This window comes from Bactrocera oleae, chromosome 4, assembly GCF_042242935.1.
Source record: "Bactrocera oleae isolate idBacOlea1 chromosome 4, idBacOlea1, whole genome shotgun sequence".
In the NCBI taxonomy this organism is placed as follows: domain Eukaryota; kingdom Metazoa; phylum Arthropoda; class Insecta; order Diptera; family Tephritidae; genus Bactrocera; species Bactrocera oleae.
In genome coordinates this window covers 42,972,728-42,990,942 of record NC_091538.1, presented here as the reverse complement: position 1 = coordinate 42,990,942, position 18,215 = coordinate 42,972,728, and the positions used below count along the sequence as shown (strand labels likewise).

The following is an 18,215-nucleotide window of genomic DNA, read 5'->3' as shown; positions in this document are numbered from 1 at the left end:
TTGTAACACCTAAAACAACAAACAACGAAAGAAACCTTTAGAGTTATAAAGAAAGTTTACTTTTAGACATGTAATTTTGAAGAAGAAATAAAACACATATAATTTAATGTTATGGTCAAGAGCTAATATTTATAATAAAGACGCGAATTAATGCGCTCACCAAAAGTTTCTTTCAATAAATTGATTGCTTCGTTGGATGTATGGTATGTAGTGCCGTCTTGTTGGAAAAATTTCGTCCACATCAATATTCTCCAATTCAGGCAAAAAAAAGTCATTAATCAAGGCTCTATAGCGTCCATTGACTGTAATTTTATGTGATATTAATTTTTAAAGAAGTAAAGAAGATTTACCCATTATTTTCATATATATCTATATATATATATATATATCATATATCAAATTAAAGAGGATGATGAGACGATTTGAAATCCGATTGTTTTTCTGTCCGTACGTTTGTTTGTGTAAGCGATAACTTGATTAAAAATTGAGATATCTTGGTAAAATTCGTTGCACGTGTTTAAAGAGGTTGGTATGAGCGAAATCGGATGATTACCACACCCACAAATATACCTTTACCGAAAAATTTAGTGCTATAACAAAATCACAAATCATGCCAAAAAACCTAAATCTGGTATAAAGGATCATTGCAATGAGAGAATTTTTAATTTTTTGCAAAACAGGTCATGGTTTTGCCTATAAAAAGTGTAATACACGTACCCCAAGAACTTAAAAACCGTATAACCCAAGCTTACCTTTAAGTATCTTTCAAAAAATAAAAATAAAGTCGGATAGCAATCAAACTCTTCTCTCATACAACGGTTATATAAAAAAGTTCTTAAAGTTATCTTGAATTTCAAAATCTAATAAAAACGTATATTTGATCCAACCAAAATTAATGCAATTTTCCTTCAGTATTTTGCCCAAGTGAATAGTATCAATATTAAAATACATCATTTCATTATCCAATTACTTCAAATATATATTTAGAGGCGTATACTGAGAGATGCTGTAGTAATGTTTTTTAACTCAAAATTTAGAACTAGTAAGTAATTCAATAATAGTCGTCACAGTGTATCTATTGTATTTTTATAATATTCAGTTACGTAGTTGCTTTTTTTACCCGCCGACACTTGCCTGTGTGGAGACACTTGAAATACTCACCAATGCAGCACGCGTGGCCAAATGATTGAGCTTAACAGCATTTGGCAATTAATTAGCCACAAATGGCTGTATTCATACAAACACACAAGTCAGCGCATACTTGTAGAGTGGTGCCTGCTACTTCATTAACGTCCCGACGCCTAGGTATATGCTTGCGTGAAATACGAAACGAAAGTGGATAGGGCCCCTCTTCATGCAACAAGCAATTTGCTTCAAGTGCAGCGCAAGTAATCTCAATTTATTTTTTATACGCACTTCAACGTATTTTAAACGGCCTACCCACACTCACGGACCCTGGACACACACATACATAGAAATTATGCGCTACAATTTTAATGAAAATATCATTTGCGGTTTTGCGGTGCTTCCATTCATAACACATATGTGTATCTTTGACTTTTTTAAGGACCTTGAAAATAAAGCGCCTATCGATCCAAAGGGGACATTTGACTTCCCAACGAAAACTTTGCTCACCTCACCGGAAGACCTGACCCAGTTTCAATTGGATCTTGAGGAGAAACTATTTTTCAACGATGCCATGGAAATCGACCGCAACGATATTACGTTGCACGAAATTCTGGGTGAGGGCGCGTTTGGCTTGGTGCGGCGTGGTATATACAACGATGGCAAATCCGGCGTTCGCGAAGTGGCTGTCAAAATGTTGAAAGGTATGACGTTAGGCATTTCCACAGCTATTGTACTATTCACTTACAAAGTTCATGTTATAATGTGCACATATTCTCACTTTATTAATATTTTACAGAAATATATACTTATGCATAATTATGTACACACGAGCATTAATTATATAAACTTCTGCTATTAATTGTGAATAGATCGTCCTTCGGTCGATGATGTGCGCGCTTTCCGGCGTGAAATCGAAGTAATGAAATCGGTGGAGCGGCATCCGAATATTGTTGGCATCATTGGACATTGCACAAAGCGTTACAATGAAATGCTCTTGCTGACGGAATACTGCAGTTTCGGAAATTTGCTGGATTTTTTAAGGTAATTTTTTTGTGAAATCTTTATATGACAATGGTTGTTTGATATTAAAAACTATATTTTATTTATTATACTCTCGCAACGTGTTGCTACAGAGTATAATAGTTTTGTTCGCCTAACGGTTGTTTGTATCACCTAAAACTAATCGAGTTAGATATAGGGTTATATATATATAAATGATCAGGATGAAGAGACGAGTTGAAATCCGGGTGACTGTCTGTCCGTCCGTCCGTCCGTCCGTGCAAGCTCTAACTTGAGTAAAAATTGAGATATCTTTATGAAACTTGGTAGACAAGTTTCTTGGTACCGTCAGACGGTTGGTATTGCAGATGGGCGTAATCGGACCACTGCCACGCCCACAAAACGCCATTAATCAAAAACAAATAACTTGCCATAACTAAGCTCCGCAATAAGATACAATACTGTTATTTGGTACACAGGATCACATTAAGGAGGGGCATCTGCAGTTAAAACTTTTTTTTTTAAAAGTGGGCGTGGTCCCGCCTCTAATAGGTTTAATGTGCATATCTCCTAAACCGCTAACGCTATAATAACAAAATTCTCTAGCAGCAAATTTTTTTAGCACTTCTATTGACGGTGTGAAAATAGTTGAAATCGGGTGGCAACTCCGCCCACTCCCCATATAACGGTACTGTTAAAAACTACTAAAAGCGCGATAAATCCAGCACTAAACACGCCAGAGACATTAAATTTTATCTCTGAGATGGTATAAGATGACTTTATAGGAACCGCGTTCAAAATTAGACAGTGGGCGTGGCACAGCCCACTTTTAGGTGAAAACCCATATCTTGAGATCTGCTCAACCGATTTCAACCAAATTCGGTGCATAAAGTTCTTTTCATGTTTCTATATCATAGTGTATCCCATAAAATGGGCGAAATCGGATTACAACTACGCTTACTTCCCATGTAACACCATTTTCAATTCCATCTGATTCTTTCACTTTTCACTATGCAAATCAGGTAACAATGATTATATCGGGGTAAAACTTTGCGAGAATAATGCAATTAAAGTATGCCACCTTGTGGCCAAAAATTGTCTAAATCGAACCAAAACTGTTCAAACCCCTAAGTACTAAATATGTGGACCCCAGTGCCTATAGTTGACCTTCTACCAAAAATATCAGTCAATCCACAAAGAAATCTCAAACGAGTATACCATTTGACTTTGCGAGAGTATAAAATGTTCGGTTACATCCGAACTTAGCCCTTCCTTACTTGTTTTTTATATATTTTTGTACTGTATAAAAGATAATTAAATTTGTATTTAATTGCATAGTTTTATATTTCCGAATAAAATATGTGTATAGACTACTTGAAAGGCAAACTGAATGAAATCAGAAAATGTTTTGCGTTTTGCAGAAAAAAGTTTCGCTTTAAATAATATATACATATGAGTATAAATAAAATGAAACACTTCATTTCAAATGTCATTTATGGAACTTAAAACGCATCAAAATTCTATGTTATTTGTTTTTGAAATTTTAGTTAGAGCAGCAAGCATTTAAATAACGAATAGAGAATTTAATCGAATCGAAATCATAATTTTCGTTAAGTAAAACATAAAAAACTACTAATAATAATACTAAAAATTAAAAGAAAAAAAACAGTTTACGGTCGGAGACCCTATAAAATGTATTGTATATGTGTATAAATGATCAGCATGATAAGCTGTATAAAGTTAGCTATGTCCGTTTGTCCCTCAGTTTTGAGATATTGATCTGAAATTCTGCACTCGCAATTTTCTTCCGAAGAATCTGCTCATTTGTTGGATATCGGACCACTTTGTCACCGAACGATCAATTATACATCTGCCCGTGTGTGAAAATTTGTTTGTTTGACGAGATATCATCACGAAATTTGGAATGGATTATTGTATAAGGCAACGGTACAATATCCAGAGTAATTGTTCGGATCGGAATATTATAGCATAAAACTACCATACAAACTGTTCGTGAAGGGTATTATAGATTCGGTGCAGTCGAAGTTAACGTTTTTTCATGGTTTTGACTATGAATAATATTATCTTACAAATCTATGTATACGAGGTTTGTTCAAAGGAAAAGGTGAATTTTTTATTTTTCTTGGGCTGCGTACATTCGATTATCGATATTTTATTTTTGTTATAATCGGACAAATATGTTTATCATGTGCTTGCAGTAACAACAACAAAGGTTAGTCACGTTTTTATGTGCTCTTCGATTTTTGACTTTTGAAAGAAATGGATCAAAGAATATGTATTAGTTTGCGTTAAAAATGTAATAAAGTGCTTCAAGGCATTTAAAATGTTGACAGTAGGATTCGGTGAGTTCACTTTGTGTCAAAAAAGTGTTTATAAGTGGTACAAGCGCTTGACAGAGGGCCGAAAAGATGTTGATGACGATCATCCTGGATGTGCGTCAACAAGCGAAGAAAACATCGTAACAGTGAAAAAAATTGTTCTTGCAAATCGTCGAATCACGAAACAGAGAAGTTTGTTCTGCATCACGATAATGCACCAGCCAACACATCAATGCTTATTCGTGATATTTTGGCCAGAAACAAAACCGTTATCATGCCTCAACCACCGATTGACCAGATTTGGCTTCCTGCGACTTTTTCCTATTCCCAAAACTGAAGAAACCAATGAAAGGAAAGCGTTTTGTCACAATTGATGATATCAAGTCAGAATCGAAAAAAGAGCTAATGGCCATACCGAAAAGCGCATTTCAGAAGTGCTTCGAGAATTGGAAAAAGCATTGGCACAAGTATATCATATCCGAGGGGGATTACTTTGAAGGGGACAAAACAGATATTTTGATGAATAAATAGGCAATTTTCAAAAAAATTCCAAATTCACCTTTTCCTTTGAACACACCTCGTATGCTCTGATCAAGCATGTACGATTCTTCTAGAATAAAATATTCTAAAGCCAAAACCTAAGAAGGCTATAATTTTTATTAAACGTTAGGCACACGTATTCCAGGCAAGAAACGCTCACTATTAGAATAAACATTGTGTAGAACATCAGTTCTTAAGCAGGAATTTAATCCACATACTCTTCAGTCTGTATTAATCTCTTCTCTTAAATCTAAAAACACTTTTTATTAAAGTCACTTTGTAATGGGTTGTCTTAGCACTCATTTGAGCTTAACGTTAGTATACAAGTATGTGCCTGTTGTTGTTTTAGCCATCCCCTGGTAGTTTATCAACGCTGGGTAATGAAGCGACAGTTACATTGTCTGGCTCCATCCGATGGGGATGGCAAACAACATCTTAATCCTTTAGCAGCCATGTAAGCAGCCGGTCTTTATCTGGAAGCAATCCTATCAAAACACAACTTAATCCTTTTGCGAATGATTTTTTATTCCATTGTCGACCAACTAAGTATGTATAAGTAGTTCGCCTGTTTGCATTATCATAATAAACTCGTACGTTGACGATTACATAATATAATGCTTTATGATTTTGCTTTTATGATTTTGATTAGAGTATACATATTTAGCAACACCTAATTATAATTTATTTGATATATATATTTTGATTTATGTATCTATGTATGTTCACCAGAAAATTTGACTACTAGTGCCGATAAACTTGGAGCTTATAATATTAGGATTGAAACAGCCTTTCCGCAGCGATACTCATAGAATGGATGAAGGAAACAGTTCAGGGAATACAAAACTTAGTGTATGGTTGTTAGAGAAAGGTTTTATTTATATATTTAAATCAAAGCTTTGCTTAAACTAGCATTCGAAAAAAAACATATTTGAATACTTTTGTGAGCCACTGTATGTAGTAAACAACATGCGATGTTCTCCCAGTGTTTGTAAATATAAAATGTTGCTTGATTTATACTTAAATATATAATATTTTAAAGCTTCGGGTGAACATTCATTGTGAAATAAAAGGCGTTCAAGAAACATTCTTCATATATATTTTGATTTATGTATCTATGTATGTTCACCAGAAAATACATGTTTTCAAAAATTGAGAACAGGCACAATATATTTAAACATCAAATTACAATATTTGTTGTTTACCTTTATGCAGATATCTTACGTAGGCGATTATGAAAATGTGTGTCTTCTGGTCTCGTGGTCTTGTGGAAATCGTGAAATGTGTTGCGCCACAATCGACCGCAACCATAACAGGAAAATTAAGTTGTGGCTTCAGCAACCCCATTAGCATTAAGCCGAAAGTTTGGTTTGAATTAATAATTATGTATATAAATGTTAATTAGATCTGGAATATCCGATATTTATCAATCTTTAAGAGTTAAAATCCCTTTTTTTTGTTTTGTGACAAGTATATTCGAAAAATTGGAAAAGTCGAGCAAGATGTAAGATATCGTAAAAAATATGTAGAGTAATGCGAACAAAAATTTATGAAATTGTAATGACTTATGTCTGGTCAAGTCAAGTGCGAATTGGTTAAATGTATGTATATAATTGTTATTAATTTTGTCAGACATAACGATATATATTTTGTTCTCTTTTATAAAATTAACAAGACTTCCTTTCGGAATACACTAAAACATGTATTTCCAACAGTTGCGTTGATATTGTCTTTGTAGTGCCTGCGAAATACACATTGCATTGTACTTTTAGGTTACAGATATTATAAGCTGTTTTCGATTCCCCAAGCGTTACTCTCCAGAGAATCGAGCAAGCTATACCAGATGCTCAAACAAACAGGCAGCACTTGTGGTGCAACCCTGCGCTAATATGTCTTCTAACGTATGCACGTGTGTTATGATTCTTTATTTTTTTTTTATGTCGAGAAATTATTTTTTTCACGTTAAAACTGATCTAAACTGTGCAAAACAAAACTTGGTAGTTCTGAAGATAGCAGCCATTCCATTTTAATGAGGTATCCACATACTCTCTTGTACGAATTCAACTCGATAACTTTGTTGTTGCTTTTACATGTAAATTTTTTTTAACAAGAGAGCAAAAGCGAGCAGAGAAATGGTGAATCGAAGAAGACAGGTGTATTACCTGAACGGTATTTTCTCTTCACACAAAAATGTGTTCTTTGATAGTGATAATCAATTTTATCTACTTTCGTTCGATATAAAATTTATTCTGACTAGAATTTGATTTTTCGATTAACAATTTAATTTACTCAATACATTACTTTACTGAATTTTGATTAATAATTCAACTTTACTGTGTTCTCTATCCGTGAGGGCCGTTATGAAATTGAGTATAGAACTTTCGAATATATGCTTCAATTAACCTTAAAATATAGCGATCTCTAGACAAAACTGTTCGCGTCGTAAACAAACAGCTGCCAAGCATACACTAATTGACATACGATTTTTGATATTGAGTGTAAAGCAAAAATAAGTAAGTAGCTTTTTTCGGAAAAAACGACGCATGCACAATTTCAGACAGATATTTCAAAAACGGAGAAACTAGTTCGCGTAAAAAAAAAACAGGCGGACATGACTAAATCGACTCAGCTCTTCACTCTGATCATTTCAATCAAGTCGGCAAGACCTTAATTTTGATGCCGATTTTAAAATTGTTCCACTTTAAATACGAGCAATAACCAATAAGATTAGCAAAAAATGATGAAATTCATTTAAATAGGCGAATTCCCACACGAAGCCAGAAAAATGTCGAAGTTTAGTTTGGACCAGGCACTAGTATGCACGTGCCTTCGGTCGGTATGCCAATATTTACTATTTTCGCTTCACATACATTCGTACATACTGTTTGCATGGATTTTTTCGGAATTAATATTGTTTCATTCGCCCGCATCATGTGTGGCCCATTTATCGTTGCAGAGATGAATGGAAATATTTGTACGACATGAATGTAAAATGCAGCAGCGCCTCAATAAATCGAATGTGCTGCCGATTGAGTCGGCACGGCGCCAAAAAACATCAGAGGCGTGGGCGCCATAGCGTTTCGCAAACGCATCGACACAATCGTAGCGATAGCAACAGCAACAGCCAACGCAACTCCATTGACCATAGCTACACCAGCAGAAGCGGGGGTTGTGGCACCGAGGAAGGTGCTAAGGTTTTCAGCATTGACGGCAACATCATTGAGCGACTCAAGTTCAAATATAAAAATCTAAACGCGCTGCAACAGCGAAATAGTCTTACAACAGCAACAACAACAACCCTCTATCGGCCAACATATGATATATCCACGGCGACTACGATGACGTCGATTACCACCATAAACGACAGCATGCCACCGCCGCCACCCACACCGCTGCTGTCGCCATACTCCATTGCCGCAGACAACAAATCGTACGGATACGAGGAAATCTGTTGCAACTCATGCAAGAGTAACAAGTGTGTTAAGATCCCGAAAGTGCTTAACGGTAACACTGCGAGAAGTGAGGCGGCAATCCAACAGTTTGATAACGAGCACGGAGAGCAACAGAAAAAAGAGGGTCACTACACGCATGCGAGAAATTGTGAATGCCATCAAAATTTATTGAATGAGGGTCACGCGAAAGCGCAACAACAAGTGGTAACCGAAAGTGCGAGGAAATCGGCCGGTGGGGTTGCAAATAAATCATATTTTAGGTTTGTACCTGAAATTGTGAGTGAAGCGGCACTGCGCCAACGTCAATGGCAAAGGCGTCAAGCACGTGCTGCGGCACGAAACAGAGCGCTAGCGTTGCCACCTACCGAAAACAGCACGACTACTACAGTGACCAGCGCTGCTACCACCCCCGACAATTTCGACCATGATGACTTAAGTGGAAGCGTGCGCCGTCAGCCTTTGAGCACCACCGATCTCTTGGATATAGCGCGACAGGTTGCGGTTGGCATGGTGAGTACTACAACAAGAGATTAACATGTGATGTTGTTATTTAATTTCTCTACACTTTTACCTATTAGTTGGCGGCACAATTGACATTCAAAATTTTGCTCGCCGTTGGTTGAACGGCCTAGATTGAGAATTTGGCTTTTTTGGTTGTGGTTATTATAGGTACCTACATTTTTCCCCTGCCGGTAGGGGTAAGAATTTACCCGTGGTAAGGCATGCCTGTCGTAAGAGGCGACTAAAAGCCAAATGCACTATGACTGTTATTTTATTTTGCCCAGAAATATCAGCATAGTAAATGATGTCAGAAATAGTGCCATAGTACTCAGCTTGAACTAATATTATAGACTTTAAATAAGATTCCAAATAAAAAGACATTTGAAGTTCAAGCGACAAATGTCACCAGTCCTTGAGTAAGGCGGAGCTCAACTGGCAGTAGCTTCGGCTACACAGTCTTACCGGAGACTCAACTCTGGTACACCGGGGAGCAGAATGCCCTTGTACTTCGGTTCAATCTGCTCATTGGGTTCGGCCCTTTGGGGAGTATCGTGGTGGCTGTGGTTTAAACCTAAATGCTGGAAGAACTAAATTTTCATTTTAGGTAGGCCTCGAAAGACTCAAAGCGCTTTGTCGTATTATGATTGTATAAGAACTTTAGGTACCACAACGGACTGGCGTTCTAAGCTGTCCAAGTGAGATCCATGTTAGGGTCGGCCTCTTAAATTAACCTAATCCTAAACATGGACAATAATTCATTCTAAATTTCGTGAAGATATCTCGTCCAATAAAAAAGTTTTCCACGCAAGGAATGGAAGCTATATGCAATAGTGGTCCGGAATCAGATTTTCCGACAATCGAGCATCTACTTAGAGTGAAAAGAGTGAAAAATTTAATCGAGATCGATATCTCAAAAACTGAGGGACTAGTTCGTGTATATACAGGCAGACACACGGACGAGGCTAAATCGACTCATGTCATGGCATGTTTATCATTTACGAGTATATATGATATATCTTTTATAAAGTCTCCAAAGTCCTTCGTGAAAATCTTAATACAACATGTTCATGGTATAAAAAATTAAAAAGGGCTGAGTTTGTGTGAAGCCGAACTTTATGCACTCTCGCAGTTTACAATGGTCTTATAAAATGCATATGAATTGCACTTTCGTTATTCGCCGAAATTCTGGAATCGATTAAAATAATATGTTATTTGGGATTTTAGTTACCTATAAACTCATAGGTCATGAACTAATTTAGCTCCTTTAATAGAATTTAATTCATATTAAAATTAGCTTAGCTAACACAAATCGCTATATTCATTCTATTACTGCTTAGGTAAGGATCTCTAATTATTACTACTAAACAACATGATGCTAATAAAAATATTCCCGTTCATTTATTGAGATACATAGGGGGAGGAGGGGAAATCATTATATTACGGATATGAGTCTAGACCGAATTCATTGAAATTTGACGCTAAATTATATACATGTCCACTTAAAAATCAAGTGAACCGACATAAACGGCTTAAAGTCAACAGAAATTTTGATATCATTACGTTGGGTATACTGAGCAGATTCCACTTACTTTTGGCATTACACAAACATATTTCCATCAAATTTGATAAATTAAGTTAGATCGACCGATATATTTGGCATAAAGAGTGTTTTGCATCGAATCGGTTGGCCTTCACTACCTTCAGCGAATTTTGGGTTTTTCGGTTTCGACTCATTTTTGGAGCGACGTTCGTTAGATTGTTGGGCAGTTTCAACGTCGTACTATGGATTGGTATGTGTTGATGTCTTCATCTGCGTTGTGAAGCATCCCTTTCGCAACCTCTAATCGACGTCGTGCAAAAGATTCAGGTCTTTTGGTACGCGTCTAAAACATTAACCAAAATATGTTAAATCGTTCAACAAGAGATGTTGGGATTCTCTACTTTTTCCATGTTATCGTCATTTACTATCAAAAGGCGAGTGGCCAACAAGGCCAGTGTAATAAATATTGTGATATACTCGACCGAATCGATTTAATAATTCCTTAAATTGAGATATTATGGAGAGGTGATATGCGATTAAGCGCTTGCAAGTTCTCTTTCTTGCTGATTTTTTAATTTCGACCTTTTTTATTCCAACATAGAGGTATGCATTTTTGTAGGCTTGATTTTAAGTTTTTGTATAGTATTATTCTGTAATCTCTTATCTGTATTGTTATTTAAGTTTTTCCATCTAATATTTTGCATTAAGCTTACTTTCACTGAAATTCAATGCACCTTTCTTCCTTATTATCGAAAGGTAGTGGCGCTTAACAACGAAGATTAAAGTTAAACAATACTTGGAAATCGTGAACAATAGGAAAATGTGCATATCCAGCTGGAATTAAGCTGTGAAATTTTCAGCATTTTTTAAGTATTTGTTGTGATTCACGGAAATTGGCGGATTCAATGGTTAATACTAGTGTGGGCGGAACTGATTTACGAAAGCCGAGTAAAGTTGTGACGAGGTCATTTTTCACAAAGTTCCAATCATTCGGAATTTTATCGAATTTTAGGAGTTGTTGAATGGTATTCGTGAGCACAATAAGAATAACGTTGGCTTAAGTGCGGCAGTTTGCGTTGTTACAAGCAACTAACCAACCAACTATGTTAAACTCTTAAAAAGTAGTGACATCGTATCTCATATACATATACATATATGTAGTCCTGCCATAAGTTCTGTTTCATTTTCAGGCCGTTATAAAAATTAAACTATATAACATTTTTTAATATAGTGAGATTTATTTAATAACGCAAGTTTTAAATGAGCGATGTACAAAATTGTATTCGAAATTATCATTTTTTGAATTGATCAATAGCAGCAAGCACAGTTTCTATTGGTATTGACGACTCTACTCGAAACAAAAAAATGTTTCAAATCCAAATTTGTATGCGGTATTCCACATACCATGTTCTCCAACTCTGACCACAACTGTACACCAATAGGTTATAATCTGGACCTCCAGACAGCCAATCATCTGCAGCAATGAAACCAGGAATACTGCTGGCGGTTTTGCTATGTGTGCTGGATACTCATCTCGAATAAGTCTTGACATTAATTGGGTCGATATATCTGTTCCCCTTAACATAATTTTCCGTTTTCTAAAGGAATTTCTGCAAATGCGTTCACAAACAGTTTTCATGAATCGATTTGAACCAGCCCAGAACGACCACTCACTTTTCTGTCATCAACTGTATAGAATTGGGAAAACGATCAATGGTGCGGTAAACAAACATTGGCAAAATATTCCAGTATATAATGTAAGCTTTGTAACAGAATTTATGGCAAGACTAAGTACAGTTGTCGGATTATTATTATTCACTAACACTTGTATAGTAAAACATATCAGTATACGAAATTTCAGTCTCTTATAAAAATACATTTTCAAATTAAAGTCAGTTCAAAAAATAGTAAAACTCTCATGTCAATTTTCACTGGGTTGTGTAAGAAACTCTTATTAAAACTCTGTTTTAGAAACTTTTAGTTTCGTTTAATAATTATGTAAACGATTTTCGGGGTCTTGAACTTAATTTAGCAGTCAGTACTGTCATTTCCTTCTACTGAAATCAGGAATTTCGATCTCAGAGAAAATCTGTTCCTAATGAGGTATTACGTAGTCGATCAACCTAATACTCTTGACGTAACGAGGAGAAAATTTAAGCAAACCCTGATTGTAAATAGAGTAAGAAATATATGTTAAAATTGTATGTGCATAGTGAGTATAAGGTAGATATGGGAATGGGGCTGCATTACTCCCATCCATGTGCATACATACATATATATCTAGATAGTATATGATATGTCGTACTTTCTGCAATGAGCTTTAGATTCAAAAACCCGAGTATATATTTACTTGTGCACACATTTGTGTATTCAGGCGCATGAACTGTGTGGGCACCTTTTTTCGATTCACAAAACATTTTCATATTACAATCTTACATTCAGCGTTAACAAAAATAAGCATATACATACTTACATAAGCCTCCTTAAACGCTTACATAATTAAAGTCGTATTATACCGGATAATTCGCGCAAAATACACATTCTTGTACATAAGTACATACTTAGAAGTACTTATGTACTTCCCAAAATATATTGAAATGCATATTGCTTGTATTTTGCAATCGCAGAAAAATCTTATATTGTATTATATACGTATGATGTACCACTTATATGTGCGAAATAAGGACATAATAGCTTATGCGAGTTGAAATTTAAGACGAGAACTGTTCTACATATGTGAATATATCTATATGAAGCTATGTTGATGGTCTGCTAGACTCTGATGTTGAGTTAAGGTCGGGAGTATCAAGGCCTCAAGTGTTTTCACTACTGGGGAAAGGAGAGTTAAGACTCTCCTAGGTTGGCGGGTTTTCCAGATTTCAGTAGAGGATCACTCTTCCGACTTTCCACACATCGGGTATATGAAGAATGGTCAGCGACAGATTAAGGACGTTGGTTAGGTATCTTACTCTCGTACTCGTACTACGCAGTGTGAATTGCCGGATAAAATAGCTCCCGTACTTCTTCGGTTGGTTCACAAACTGAATGATCTAACGAAATTCAATGTAATTCATAATTTTGAGAAGGCTTGGATGAAATGTCATAAAATTTTGACATCTTAGGTAAGGTTAGTTAGAAGACTTCAGCCCATGTAGAACATATGGTATGAACATAATCCTTACCACCCAAGCGGTAATTAGATAACCGCTACAACAACAACCCTGCATTCGCTAAAATGTCAAAAAGCATGCTGGAAAAAATATTTCACTAAACTATAGAGGTTTCGATAGAAACAACCGGAGAATCGGTTGCAACAAATGCACTTTCGTTACCTTTTAAATGAAGAATATGTTAAAGAATAAAGCCATATTTTCATTCAAAACAACATTTTTTCGTTGTTGGCCACAGACTTTTCAGTCCATGTGGCATGCATGTAATGCCATTAATTTATTTCGAGCAAAATGTAATCAAAAGAGTTTTTAAGTTCATGTTCATGCATACAGGAAAGCTGTTCTTAAAATTTGAAAGTACTTCACGAAGGCTTCAAGTAAAACAATAAAATATGTGCGTATGAGTATATGTATGGTATACAAATATTCTTATATATAAATATCTCAACGGAGAACGAATTCACACTCGTACCCGCATATAAAAATACGGGTCATATTACTTGCCAAACTCTCAACAAAAAGTATGATTCCACGTGCCTTTGCTTGCTTGTAATTTCTTCTTTACTCAACACACGAATATTCTTCTTGCATATGCAGAAATATTATTTTTTTATTGCTCAAGATGAATTTAAATCAAGTATGGTACTTTCTGGTCTTTCATTTCTTCTAAAAGTAGGCTTTGCCATTTCCATTTTATTTTTTTTAAACTTATCGACATAGAAATATAAAACCATTATTTTGGCCAAAGCTCTACTAGTTTATAAGATATATACAGTAAATCAATTGTAAGTTAGATTTACGTCCATTTTTTCATACAAACTTTAACCAGTTATTCCCCTTCTTGGTGTGACACCATGTGCAAATTTTTTTTAATTTTTGGCTACCCACCTTGAGATGGGTATACTTGTATATACAAATGTTTCATTTTTCACATGACAAAAGAACGAAAAAATTTCTACTAACTCATTTGTAGGATCTACTATAAAGCTTATTTAAAAAAATACATATCAACAACGAAAAATAACATTGCCTGGGCAACTCTCACCCTTACGTTTTGAGAAGGGCAGGAAATGTTGCACTTTTTCAGGTTAGAAGGCAACATTCTAAGAAAGGAACACGCAACTTTGACAGCCCAGACATAGGGAAGAATAAATGCAGCATCGAATATCTAATAAATTCAGCAATTGGATTCCCTGTCTTCTTATATCCTATTTTAAAAATTTTCCTGTTACCTAATGAAGCAAATCTTGTTATTCGCACTAAAATAGTGAATATCAGTTAATTTGAATAGATTTCGATGATGTCTTAGATAAACAGGTAATTCTAGCTTGTGTAGACCAAATATTTCATTCAGCATTATTCAAAAGAGCTTAGATGCACCAAATCCACTCATCTCTAATTATGGGAAATAATTCGTTGCCCGAGGCATGCAGTCAATATACCCTGAAGAGAGTATATTAAGTTTGCCACGAAGTCTGTAACCCTAAGAAGGAAACATTGGAGACCCTATAAAATATTCATATATGTATACCATAAATAATTAGCTTAACTAGCTAAGGCGATTTAGCCAGGTCCGTCTGTCTGTTCGTATAGACGCGAACTTATCTCTTCGTTTTTGAGATATCGATTTAACAGTTTGCATACGTAAGAAGTTACCGTTGGAACCGCCTATATCGACGATCAAAATCAAGTGGAAACTTTTTATTTGTGAAGGGTAATACTACCTATAACTTTCGGTGCAACCGAAGTTAACATATCTTCTTGCTTTCAGTTTGACACATAACTCTCATTATGTTACTAACTGAGTTCTGAATCTGGATAAAAATTAGCAAAATCTCTTCAACCAATATTTGAAAAAATTTATGTTTTTCAGAACAGCCGTTTACATCAGTTTGAATGCAGAAGTATAAAAAAATTGTCTGTTGCTTTGTTCTATCCTTCCTAATTTTTTCAATTTTTAAACACCTGCACTATGCCGGATTATAAGTTGTAATCACTATTTAATTATGCATTTAATATAAATGTTGCTCGTTTTAATCTCATGTAGCGACTTTGAGAGTTTTCTATTGTTGATATCGGGAAAATGTGATGCTTGTATTCTGAATTAATATTTGATTTTATTTAGGATCTTTAAGCGGTATTGGATTTTATTGTGTTCTAATGCCAAGGCGGTCATGTTTTTTTACGGACTTGTCAAATTTTGTTAGTGTGTTCAGTAAAGTTTGCCATTTCATCATGTCAGGTTTCGCTTTGGTACAACTTTTGGAAATTGTCCAAAATTATTACGCAAATTTACGTTTTCCGGCGGCTACTAAATGCAAAATCATTTTCTCATATCAAAACAAATAAAATTTTCACTATTGGTGTGCATCAAATCGTCGTGTGGTTCAGGAAACGTAATCGCATCCCCAAAAAGTGACCGTTTGGTGCGAATTGTGGTATGGCGGCATCTTCGGTCCTTATTTTTTTTCGAAATGAGGAAGGAAATGTCGTTGCCATCAATAGCGAGCGTTATAACACGATATTGATCGACTTTTTTTCTTTGATGAAATCTACGTGAACGTTTTCTATTTATAACAAGACGGTGCGCCGCCTCATGTTTGACGTCTAAACATGGACACATTGCGAGAAAAGTTTGGCAACTCGTTCATTTCAAATATGGCCCAGTCAAACGCCTTTAGATTATTGTTTTTTTTTGGAGGGTATGTTAAATCAAAGGTTTACGTCAATGAATCAGCAACGCTCGAGGCGCTCGAAGACAACATTTGCGCGCACTATAGTTGAAATTCCAGCATCGAAAATTGGAGTAAACGGGTAGACATATGCAAACAGAGCCGTGGTAGCCATTTGTCCGACGTTTTATTCAAATAATAAATGGCATAAAATTATCTGCATAACAATCAGTTTCGTCATTGCACCTTTGGTAATTGATGGTTAAATAGAGTGAAGGTTGCCACTATCGAAGATTATATTAATTAATGAAAACAATAATAAGAAAATCAACAAAAATTTAGGAAGACTTACAGTTTTACAATAATGCTTTTAAAAGAAAAATATTTGAGAAATTACACCGTTAAAAAAAATTTTAATTTATTTTTTGTCACATCAAAACTTATGAATTTTTTAATATACTATGGCCACTAAATAAATATGAGAAAGAAAACAAATTGACATGTCAGATTTTCTTGTGGTATGAAAACATATATTTTCTTAAAAAGTACAACCATCATCTACACTTAGAAATATTATTTGGCTTCTGGAAGGTAGTTTTTAAGCCTAAAACATTAATCTACTAAGTCATTCCTGCGTTCAATTTCCTTTGATATCGCTTATCGGAAAGAAATCTAGATGAGAGCCCTGCATATCTATTTTTAGGGACATATTACCTCCCAAACTTTATATGACATTCTAAGTTCATTTACTAAGTCTTTGTAATTTTCCGATTTATGGTTTCCTAGAAAATTTTGGGCAACGTTCACAAAACACTTCCAGGCGAGCTTTTCCTGTTTATTCAATTTTTCTTCAAAGCTTTTATCCATTATCAGTTGCCGTATTTGTGGATCTACAACTATTCCCTTTTTAATTTTTGCCTCGCTGATCTTTTCAGTTCAAATCATTGGTATAGTAAATGGCATGGGTTCTTGTTTACAGCAACTTAAAGCAGTCACAACAATGTTACACAACATTTTCCAAAATAACCTTAATAGCATGGTTCAGTTAATGACGTGAAATTATGAAATATGAATTAAAAGTTAATTCTCTATACCCATGACAAGAACTGTAAAGGGTTGTTAGAACACTTTCGTGGCATGTTTACGATGTAACAAACGTACATATAGGTATACTCGTATGTATGACGTAAGTTAGTCGAATGCAATAGCTATATATTAAGGAAGTCATATAAATGCAGTTATTTTACAAGTAAGGAAAGGTTATGCTCGGGTGTAACCGAAAATTTCATACTCTTGCAACTTGCAAAGAGCAAAGCTAGGGAAATATCTTCAGATGTTGAGAAAACTTCATATTAAAAAAAGTTGCGAAAGAATTTAACAATCGTTATTCGACGAAATCGGGAATGAATTGCAATGAACTTTGGTATTTTATTACCTTATATTATAGGTCATAGACACAATTAGTTTTATGACTAAATTTTACTTCCGGTCAGCAAAAATTATATTAAAATCATCCTTAAATGAGGTATATGTGATGTAAACTTAACCGAAGAAGCTAAGTTCATATAATGAGTTGATGTGTAAAACGTCAACCAGAAAAACGCAATTAATGATATAAGTAATATGAAATTTAGACCAAGGTCTATACATAGGCGACCATATTTGTTCCGGCAAAATCCGGGATGGTTTTTTTGTCATAGATTTTTTCCATAATATAATTCACTGAAAATCGCGACATATAATAGGTGAGAGTGCAACACAATTTTATTCAATTCATTCTTTTTTTTAATTATTAAGCGCGGGACGGCCGGGACGCTTAACTCGGAATCCGGACTGTCCCGGCCAGAACGGGAACTATTATATGTAGAAAAATGTAT

General features: G+C 35.1%; 1 protein-coding gene across 2 annotated transcripts in view; it reads left to right on the top strand.

Moving 5' to 3' along the window:
* The window catches only part of tor (tyrosine protein kinase receptor torso), a 106,168-nt gene that overhangs the window by 70,782 nt on the left and 17,171 nt on the right, over positions 1 to 18,215 (top strand). For both annotated transcript variants that reach the window (XM_014232042.3, XM_070108200.1), the window contains exons 10-12: positions 1,568 to 1,829; positions 1,998 to 2,169; positions 7,960 to 8,965. In XM_014232042.3, the coding sequence (XP_014087517.2) occupies positions 1,568 to 1,829; positions 1,998 to 2,169; positions 7,960 to 8,965 (1,440 nt within the window). The remainder of the gene's footprint in view (positions 1 to 1,567; positions 1,830 to 1,997; positions 2,170 to 7,959; positions 8,966 to 18,215) is intronic.